The sequence below is a fragment of the Schistocerca nitens genome, chromosome 1 (assembly GCF_023898315.1).
Source record: "Schistocerca nitens isolate TAMUIC-IGC-003100 chromosome 1, iqSchNite1.1, whole genome shotgun sequence".
In the NCBI taxonomy this organism is placed as follows: domain Eukaryota; kingdom Metazoa; phylum Arthropoda; class Insecta; order Orthoptera; family Acrididae; genus Schistocerca; species Schistocerca nitens.
In genome coordinates this window covers 8,415,251-8,426,566 of record NC_064614.1, presented here as the reverse complement: position 1 = coordinate 8,426,566, position 11,316 = coordinate 8,415,251, and the positions used below count along the sequence as shown (strand labels likewise).

At 41.0% G+C, this 11,316-nt stretch overlaps 1 protein-coding gene across 3 annotated transcripts in view; it reads left to right on the top strand.

The window, feature by feature from the left end:
• Positions 1-1,217: 1,217 nt before the first annotated feature.
• Positions 1,218-11,316, top strand: part of LOC126240466 (loricrin-like) — a 185,750-nt gene continuing 175,651 nt past the window's right edge. For all 3 annotated transcript variants that reach the window (XM_049947928.1, XM_049947927.1, XM_049947929.1), the window contains exon 1: positions 1,218-1,299. In XM_049947928.1, the coding sequence (XP_049803885.1) occupies positions 1,273-1,299 (27 nt within the window). In that variant the 5' untranslated portion in view covers positions 1,218-1,272. The remainder of the gene's footprint in view (positions 1,300-11,316) is intronic.

Here is an 11,316-nt window from a genome sequence, read left to right as displayed (position 1 = left end):
CTGTTTAGTGGTATTTTTTCTGATTAGTTTGTGATCACCTTGTTGCACTGAAGAAAAAGCTAAACGCAGAAGGATATGAATACGTTTTACAGCTTTGAGTATTGCGTACAGTAGAAGAACAGCTCCAAGACGATCATTTTGTCAGCATGACAGTGTGCCCTGTTATACAGTAACATTTTAAGGCAGTGGTTTGTGGGCAATAACAATCCCAAAACGTTGTGGCCTGCCCGGAGTCCCAACATGAAGTCACTGGAACACATCTGGGAACGTCAGATTCGCTCCAGACCCTAGTGTTCCACCTCACTATCTTCTCTGGCTACTGTCCTTGAGAAAGAGCGGGCAGCAGTTATCGCACATACGTTGAGACCCCCCGTTGTCCATTGTCCCCAGCAGAGTTCAAGCTGCCTTAATGGCGAATGTTGGGCACACCCCATGTTAACGTCCAATAAAAAGTACCACCATACTTCCGATCAGTAGTGCAGGTACAAAATAAGCAAAGGTTGTTTTTTTTTTCTATCGTTCCTGATAGAGCAGTTCTGATGACCAGCAGCGCAAATGTTCCGTGGATAGTGGATACATCGATGTGGTATCCGATGATGATGATGATGATGATTTTTGGTTTGTGGGGCGCTCAACTGGGCGGTTATCAGCGCCCGTACAAATGGTTCAAATGGCTCTCAGCACTATGGGACTTAACAGCTATGGTCATCAGTCCCCTAGAACTTAGAACTACTTAAACGTAACTAACCTAAGGACAGCACACAACACCCAGTCATCACGAGGCAGAGAAAATCCCTGACTCCGCCGAGAATCGAACCCGGGAACCCGGGAACCCGGGCGCGGGAAGCGAGAACGCTACCGCACGACCACGCGCCCGTACAAATTCACAACCTTTGCTCAGCCCAGTCTCGCCACTTTCATGAATGACGACGAAATGATGAGGGCAACACAAACACCCAGTCATCTCGAGGCAGGTGAAAATCCCTGACTCCGGTGGTATCCGAGGTTTCGATTGGGAGTATGAAACGACTGACGGAGTTGTGAAGGGTCCAACAGAGTGCGCCCCAAGCCTCCGAGCAGAGCGGTCGCGTGTCGGAAGGAAGGCCCCGTGGCCCGTGCGCCTACCGGCCCAGCAGGTTGGCTACCGGCCGTGGTGGGGGCCCCTGCCCCCCCCCCCCACCCTTTCTATATAGCGGGCACAGCTGGCGCCGCTCGCATCCACTGTGCGGGGGCCGGCGCGATGCTCAGCTGACCACCGGTGCACACTGCAGCATGGGCCTTCTCAGCGTCATCGTCTCCGTGAGTACTGAGTACCCGGCACTCTGCCCTGCGTGACGTTGTGGGAGTGAACCACGTGTCTAGGCACAGTGGAACCTCGTTCATCCAGACTAGATCGGTTCACAGATCAACTGATCGAAAATTCGGTTAATCTGGAAATTCAGAGAAAAGGTTAAAATGAAATGGATTAGTTGTCACAAACATACACGTTTCCTTTGCTTTTCAAAAGGTTGGGTGGCGAAATTAAGTATAGGTTCTTCATAAAATTAGTACATAATTATCGTTTATGCAATATTAATCTTTCCCGAAATAATTATCGACTTTTACGTATAAGATACAACATTTATTGTACGCTTGTGTACATCCATGTGTATGGAGCGAATACTAGACTCCAAGTAACTCAACATTTTTTTTTTTTTTTTTTTAATTCGATTTGGTTTATCTTCATTGTTGATTGTTACATCCTTGAAAGGCCCTAGTGGTGGTGTGTTCTGAGGCAGTCCTTTGTCCTCCATGCGGTGTTGGTAGCTCCAAGCAGCACCTGTTGTGGCTTAAGCGTGTCTGCTGACTTACACCAAGAGCTGCATGCCGGTCAAGGATACTTCAAACAAATAGTGAAGTACAAAACAAATATTTCATATAATACAGGATATTATAGACATATAAATGACACACATCTGTGGTAATAAAAAACCATTAACTTTTGGAGGAGAATTAATATTAGACACATTTGCTCATTTATGGGATACGAGAGTGCAGAAAACTTAGCACGTCTAACGCTCGTGGAAAGAATCCCATATGTAATTCATGTCAAAACTGTACCCACACACTTTCGCGCGAGTACGCAAAATATAATTATTTTCACGGCAGTTTCAACAGATATTAATAAAACTCACGACAACGTTTATATGCCGGATTCATCAGTGTGTTTCTTTTGAAGTGGTTCGTGAGTCCTTCATATCCATCAAGACCCTGCACGTATCTCCCTTGCATTACTGCCGCCGAAATAAATCATTATTTTGTTTATTAAATAACGCTTGCTAAAATAAAAAACTTTTAATGCCGAGACCGCAATTTCCATTATAAAATTAAATCATGATGGATTTCTATAACCATTCTCAGATCGTTCAAGTCGTAAAAAAAGACTTGAATAGGCGTTGACAAACATCAATAGCTACAGTCATGCAATGACAGATATTCGTATCATGGACCGACAACATCATGGCCGTATGTAGGTAAAAGCATGATCGTGAGCGAGCGAGGTAGTAAACCACAGTCTTGCGAGTTGAATGTAATGAAGAAGGAAAATGGCCAGTTGGACTAGTAAAAATTCGATCGTATGCCCATTACTTGAATTTGTACAAGAGATATAGTGAGAAATCCCATTAATTGTGTTTGAGCAGTAAATAGAGTGAGAAACTGTATCTGCTGTACAAATGCAAATAATGGGCAATCGATGCAATTTGTACTAATGGAACTGGCTTTCTTTATTACCTGCGTATTGCGATACTATGTTTCACAACCTGGTCTGCTCACGGTGATGCTTTTAACTAAACAGTGTCGTAGTGTTGCTGGCCCAAAATGCGAATGCATGCCATTTCATGAATGTAGCTAATGATGAAGTTTTTCATTCACTATTCAACTCATCTCTTTTTTACTATTTGAAGGAGCTGGAGAGGGGACTGCAGAAATCAACCGAAACTAGTTACCATGTTTAAATTGTATAATGGCAATTGTGGTCCGCCGCCAGCAATGGAGACTGAAGCTTTGACTATGTGAGTCACTCGTGCCGGTGAAACCACACAGAAAATCGTGAGAGAGACGTCGGCTAAAAAATCCGAGACAGAAGCCAACAGGCAATTTGTCAACAAGTGGCTACGAAAACCTTAATATTTTTGCACAACAATTGTATTATATGCTGTGATTGTCGCCTGCAGTTGACGTAGCAGAGAGATATGACAAGTGTGCACAGGACAGGGGGTGTGACCGTGTTGCGATTGATTGTTGCTGTGGTAGATGTCCTGTAAGCTCATAGCAATCAGTCAGTTTGTTATTCTGATCCTGGTATAGCTGGGATTCGTCCCGTACAGAAATCTTACAGTTGTGGCGTCTCTGGCGTTCCTTACATTGCCACCACAAGCAGTGGCTAGTGTCACTTTGGCCTTTAGCTCCGGTGCTACAGTGTCTTGAGACTGAGTGCCAACTTTGTCACTCATCGTCACTACCGTTATTGCAAACGAGTAAACGGCAATAAACTGGCCTTCAGAAGCAAAAGTCATTTTTTTACGGTTACTCTTGACGCTGTAAAAAGGTGCACCACCAATTTCGGCGGCAATATTATTCAACAGTTCTCCTTTATCAAAGCTATACAATGAATCTCACTTTGTGCCAATGAACACTATCACCTTCTTTGTCTCAGCAGTCATGTTACACTCCAAACAACCGGGAGAATGCAATACGGTTCAATGTTAACTTATCAACCGACATAATTCCCTTATCCCTGCGTGGCGCTTTTCTGAATCTAAATTTAATGATTGCTGCTCTAGATTGTTGCCGCTATTACTTCCGTATCATCGACACGGTACAGAAGAAAAAGTGTAGACGATGAAGATCAGTAGGAGATCTGAATTAATAATACCGAGGTAAACGAGATTCCACTGTAAATAGTTCTTTTTTTAAATAATGTGATCATGCAATTTATAGAGACTAAGTGATTGATTTCTTATGTTCTTTTAGTTTTATATTTATACTTCACAATCAAAATAAAATGCTCAGTCTTCTTTTCTATGCCAGATGTGTGTATAATATAGTTTACGATCTTTGATCGCCGCCTCAAAGAGGCGCATGCGCTGTTGCCGTGTTTCCTTATTGCTGGAACACGTTCGACACAGTTACGCACTGTCGCTTAGTGAACGAAGGATCAACGTGACACGATTGCGGATTTCCTAGAATGTGCAGGTCGGCCTGTCGTTCTCACCAGGGCAATATGTGTGAATGTAAAAGTCGGATTATGAGTACCCTATGGGTTGTTACGGGACATTACTATCCACTATAAATGTAAATGATGTACTGGATAACGTAGGAAAATCCGCGGGGCTTTTCGCGGATGTTACTGTCGTCTATTGGAAACTTGCAACGCCAGAAAACTGTAACGAAAGGCAGGAAGACTTATAGGCGATCGACGGTTAGTGCAATTGGTCCAGCAACAATAAATGTAAGGCATTGTGCACAAATAGGCGGAGAGATCAGTTCAGTTACATGATCTCCGATGCCTTTAGTCAACAGTTCAAGCATTAAACGCGAGAGCGTTACAGAGATGCTACACAGTCTCCACTGTCAGTTGCAAAAGACACGCTGCGCATCACAGAGAGGTTTACTGTTGAAATTCAGAGAGCATATTTTAGAAGACGGGGCAAAACAATACTTCATCCAGTGTACGTCTCGCAGAACGACTGCGGCAGGAAAAATCAGCGAAATTGGAAATTATACGGAGACCTATCGCTAGCCATTCTTTCCACTACGGTGGGACACCAAAGAGGGGAATGATAATGATGTCAGAAGTACTATTCTCCAGACACTCTAACTCGCCATATAAAATAGAGATGTAAATGTTGGTGTATATGTATAGATATGGATGCGGAAGAGAAAATGAAAGCGAAATTTCTGAGCAATGTTACGCTATTTTGGACATAATTTTTTTCTTCATTTTCTTCAATATGACTTCAAATAATAAGAGAAGCTAAAGGAGAAACTCAATAATAAAGTACCTTAAGTAGTCTCCCGACTTACTTACAACTTCCGCTCTTGTAATAAATGACATTGTCTCGTGAAGCTAGTGATAAACATTTTTTATTGTCACATAATGTTTTCATTGAGGTAACCAGAGAAAAGGCTTAATATCGTTAACCGGTGTCGGCCACTATCAGTGAAAGCTGCATCAGACAGCCAGAAGAGTCTGAGTGTGCCATGGCGTTACTTTTCTTTGGCTGGCTCAAAGAAAATATCAAGTGTACAGTAACTTCAATTAAAAATAAGTGAGTAGAACTGTGAGCATTATCACCAGAGTCTCCCAGTTTGTTGAGGGATGGAAGGTTTTAATTTCGCAAAATAAGTTGCGGGTTTATTGTGCCGTACATGGAGAGGTTATTGAAACCCAAGCTCAGGTGGGGGAAGGATGGGCGGTGATCGGGTAAACTGTCGTTGATTAATTCAGGAAAAGCACAGAAAAAATAAATAATTGATATAATTTCACGTATCTATTGGCTTTTAGGTATAACAGGTCAGTCAAATGTACCGTGTCAATAATAGTCCGATTTGTGGACTGGAATTTCTTTGGCTCGTAACTTCATATCTGAGCTAGGTTTAGTCTGTATACAACATATGGTGTGGAAAACTTTTAAACTTTGCTTGTACTTTTGCGATTTGTTTGATGCCATACACTCTAAGCACATTTACTCGTTTGGGTATCAATAGGAGAATCCAATATTCACGTTGAGATATTAGTTCCGTTTGCACGACACGAAATACTAGCATTTACAGGAAAACTGGAGGATATACCTTCGTAGTAATGTAATAAGCTTCATAGAGGACTGCTTTATTTCAGTGATTCATCACACCTGATATGTGGAGAACACATTAATTAAGTCACGTATCAGAGTGACTGAGATATTGCAGACGACGCACGATGACGAGTTTGACCACCGTAGCCACTTTAATCGTGTATAAGGCTGTATTTAATGAAAAGAGAATTAATTAATGTAACAAGATTAAATAATTAATTACGTCATGTAAATATGAAATATTCAGAACGTAGTGCTAATCAAATTTTAATACACAAAATGTGAGTTAATGTTGTCCATCAACAAATTTTGTACACACTTCTATATTTCAGAGCTAAGTACATGTCTTTAAGTATAATCTATATTGTCCTCTTCTTGCAACCTAATTTCGTTAAGTAATTATTCCAAACCAAAAGAACAAGGATTTTCTGTGAAAGGCCTTCTACAATGGTAATCTACTTATTTATGTTTGAATCCGGCCTTAAGCCAACACTAATGTTAATAAGGCTGAGCATGATTATCGCGTACATAACCCTGTTTTTGAAATCGGAACAGTCGTAGAAGAGGCAGTGGATTTTAAGTAATCGTAGGAACCAGACGTGTGCGAGCTAAAGCAGCCTGCTCAATGATTTTTTCGTAGTACTTTTAGGTTGGCGACAAGGCATTCATGTTAAATTCTATTGCGTGTGTGACGTTTCTTGGTTTATTTACAACATAACAACGTAAAGATGTACCAAGTTCAATTTATTTATTGAAACTAATGAGTTGACATCGAACAAACCAGTAATTATTTAGCAGTGGACCTGTTGACCTTCAACTCTGGAGTACGCGATCGAGCACAAATAAGGATTTTCTACTAATGTGGCGATGGAAATTCCTGCACCTGTGGCTTGTCAGATGTATTTAGACACGAAACCTTTATGAAGTGATCAAGAGCGTTACAGTCTGAATCTGGAGACCGACCGTGCAAGGACGTAAACTTGGCCCCTTACTTCAGTCTCTTGTCTTGACTTCAGTCAGTCTTGAGTTATTTCAGTCTCTTGTTTATAAAGGCGGCTAGCTATGTTGACAGCATATGAGCGCTATGATTGTATCGTATAGTTTAACGGTTCTTACCTCTATCCCACAAGAAATTTATTTATGGTACTCTTTTGTAGAGTATTTATTGATTCTGAGGGTGAGTGGAACCTACATCCACATCTGTACTCTGCGAATCAGTGTGACGCCTGATGCTCCAGTGATAAAGTACGTCACCGGAAACAGAGAGGTTGCGGGATAGAATCCTTGTTGGACCACGGAAATATTCAGTGTACCGTTAATTTAGTCTTCATCTCTTAGCGGTGGATAGGATTCCATGCTAAACTGTGGGTCCCTTTTCCCTGGTTGGATAGCTGTGTTAGGTTAGGAACATGCAAGTCGCCTAAGTGGGTTTGAAAGACTTACACCCGGGCATTTATCCACAGGCAACTATTACTATTATTATTATTAACTCTGTGGATTCCCATTATATTTTATTCTCTTCTAGGCGTCACGTGAAACGTTGCTGTAACTTCATTCATTGCTAAATGTACTAAGAGTAAGGCAGTTTTACTTTGCAAGCACAATAACTACTTTTGAAGCCTCGTAGCTGTATATCTGCTTTGATTATCTCAACAATGAAGTATCTAGGTTTTAGGGAAAATTGAATTGTAAGTTGGAACAAAGTTGTCCTGTGAGTAGATTGGTGTTGTTATTGTTGACTTCAGCATGAAGACGGCTTGATGCAGCTCTCCAGTCTGTACATCTCTGCACTATTATTGCAACCTACAGCCACCGGAACCTGTTTACTGTAGTCTAGATTTTCTTCCCTTCACAGTTTTTACCGCCAAGACTTCTCTGCATTACCAAATTAACTGCTCCTTGGTGCCTCAGACTGTGCCTTATCAACTAATCCTTTCCTTTAGTAGACTGTAATATAAGTTTCTGGGAAGGGGCCATGCAATGTGTTACGTGGAACGTTCAAATTGGGTACATAAAATTCGACAGTCTCTGAATCTGGGGAAAAATGACGTTTTTCGTCGGAATCAGCGGTATTTTCACAGACCATAACCTCTGCCTGTTATTGAGGAAACCATGTAGATTCATTGTTCTATACTTAAGAGGCGTTGCTGGGGGAAATACCTGATCATGGTTGCGAGGAGATCGATAATTTCTTCACAGGCATTACGTAGCACATTATACCGGAGGAGAGTCATCTAAATACATTGATGTATCTGGTGTGACTCACGGAAGGGTAATTGGACAGTTGCTGTTCATACAGTACGTTATGAAATGGCAGATAGTATTAGTTGCAAACTTAGACTTTTCGACAATAATGCAGTTATCTGAGGAAATGCTGTACCGTAAACGCTGCACTAATAATAAGCTATATTTGTACAAAATGTCACCCTGGTGCAAAGAACAGCCCTCCACTCTTTAATGCACAGATATGCAAATTATGTCATCTTTTGACCGCAGGGATTACCGAATTACAACTACACTTGCTCTTAGCATACACGTATTTGCCAGTAGCAGTATGTAGTCTCAGTAGTAGATAAAGCACATGGCAGGCCACGTTTCATTGGTAGGATTCATTGGTAGGATACCGAGTCATTATATTTCGCCTACAAAAGAGACTGCATATATAACATTTGTGTGGCCCATGCAGGAACACTGTTCAAGTGTATAGGACCAATATCAGATTGGAGTAACAGAGGATATAGAGCTTCTGCCAGGAAGACGTTGTTTGAATGGCGAGGGCATCTGAAATGTTAAATAGTCTAAGATGCAGACACTCAACACGTCGTATAACTCGCTAGAACCTGTTTAGAAACATCAAAAAACTCCTTTCGATGTAGAAATTACGGATGTTCTTTAATCCGTTACGAATCAATACTCTAGACAGCGTGCAGATAAAATCAGGTCAACAGCTCGCATGGGGGGCAGGGACAGTCTTTCCTCATAGGTTTCATCCGAAAATGAACGGGAAATAACCTGAGTGTGTGTTCCACCGTGCACTTCACCTGTAGAAGTAAATGTAGATGCATGAACATATGTGCGATTTGTCTTTCTTTCTTTTCATGGCCGTCACATGTTTCGTCCTCTTTCTAAAGCAGTTAGGCTGAAGGGCTGTGGAGCTCTTTTGAGCCAGATTCCATCAGGATTCTACAAAACGGAGGGAGAATACTGAAGGAGGGAGAAAAGTGAGACTTTTGGGTGACTGTGAAGAATGCTTGTCAAGATTTCGGAGACATACCTGCTAAACAAATATGTGGACGCGAAGGTGTACTTTCATCTAGAAGACATCATTAGAGACAGATATTTACTTCCACAAGTGGACGAAAATTTGGCTCTTTAGACCACCAGAAATTGTCGTCTTTCTTAGATCCTTTGAAGTAAGAAAATGACAGACACGTCTCTTGTCCCTTTATATGAAAATATGCCAAAAATTCATAAAGGTATCTTCGATTTTGCACGAGTAAAAAAAGAAATCACTATAATTATGCATATGAAGCATTCACTGAGAAGCTCTCCAATGGGATAGGATGTTCATTAAGAAGCAGAAGTTTAGTAGGTGACACCTACAATTTAATTTCCGCCACGTATAACACTTTCCTTCTTTAACATTTGAGGCATGTTGGCCTTGTCCTTTAATTTAGGTTTGATTAGTCTTTATTAATTGATTCGGTACCACAATTCAAAGACCACATCAGTCATCGCCGAGGATTCAGATTGTCCTCTACTTTGTCCATCTTGTAGTGAATCGCAAGTGATTCATTGGCTTAGAGACACTTTATTTTGATCACTGTGTTGAAGGGACTTAATGCGTATATTTCTGTAGATTCTTTTTTACAATGTGAGCTCCAATCTGAAACAGGAGATATTTATTTACATATGCTGAACCTTTAAATCTAATTGGGCAATCTTCACATAAATTGTTATCGTCTAAATAGTGCATACAGATGCCCAGAACAGGTATTGGGAAACACTCGTTGTCATCTGGACAATTGCTCTTGCCAGGCAGTGGAACTGGGTTTTCTCATCTCGTGCTTTGTAACAGACACGTCTTCTAACAACGTCCGAAGTTGCCTGAGAAACTAAAAAAGGACTTTTCCTCGGCTCGAGATTAGTAGAAGAAGATCAAAGGCGATAACAGCGAGAGAAAAATAATGAAGCAATCTACACGTTCGTTGAGAAAGATGTGCTACCCGAACGAAGTTCAAGGCACGGGAATGATGTTACGGAAGTAAATTGTGTCGTCCTCCACGAGGCTGCAAACAAAAAGTAGCTCACAGCACAAAGTGCAGTGGATGTTATTAGGAACACTCTGAAGGGTAATGTAAGTAGAGTGAAGGGTAAAACGTTACATAAAGTGATTCAGCTTGCGTATCTCAGCGCCGAAACGAACGCGAAATAGGATAAAAGTCGTGGTCTTTCATATTTCCATATCTTCTGCAACTTTCGTCACCTCTAGGTATTCTATTAATATGTTTTGTATACTCCAGTATTAGAAGTCGACTCCCGATTGTGTTAATATTTGTGCTATTTGAAGGTGAGCGCACGGACATAAATGTTCTAAAGCAGTAGAATGCACATATCAAAGCAACTAAAAAAATCGGATTCGAAGATGAGCTACAAAGCATTTCGACACTGCTAGGAACGTCGTCGGTATCTGCATGAGTAGCGTAATCGTAGGTCGCTAGGTCGAATTTCATTAGCATTAGTTTTTTGTTTTCTTTAAATTCTATACTTATTAACAAATGTAAATGTTATTTAATACATACTAAATCATAATTTTTAGTAAAAATAATATTTTTTTAAATTTTTAAGCACTAATCGCATGAAAATGTGAGTATTCACAGTAAATTAAAATCTGATGTAAAGATGCGAAACATCAAATAAAAAAAAAAGCAGTTTTGAATTTTAGAGTTACAAGCATTACTGTTGTAGATAGTTTTTTTCACTAAACAGTGAGGCATTTCACATGTCTGTGTCAGATTTTAATTTATTTTCATGCGATTGATACAGATGTACTGATGCACACAGCTTCTACCGCTTCAGAGTCCCAACAAGACGAGGCATGACATACGTCACAGGTGATCATATGTCGTTTCGTTGAGCCGACTTAAGCTCTTGCAGACTTCTCCTTTTTCCTCATCTTGATACGGCGTTTATCTTTAGCCCAGCGCCTGGACGTGCTACGGGTTGACTGCAGTAAGCAATTAAGTTTGGAAGGTAGGAGACGAGGTACTGGCAGAAGTAAAGCTATGAGGACGGGGCGTGAGTCGTGCTTGGGTAGCTCAGTCGGTAGAGCACTTGCGCGCGAATGGCAAAAGTCCCGAGTTCGAGTCTCGGTCCGGCACACAGTTTTAATCCGCCAGGAAGTTTCAATTTTATCAATATTTACGTGACACGCGGTACACACCAGGTGCTCTTAAACTAAGGCAGCTTTGAGAAATTG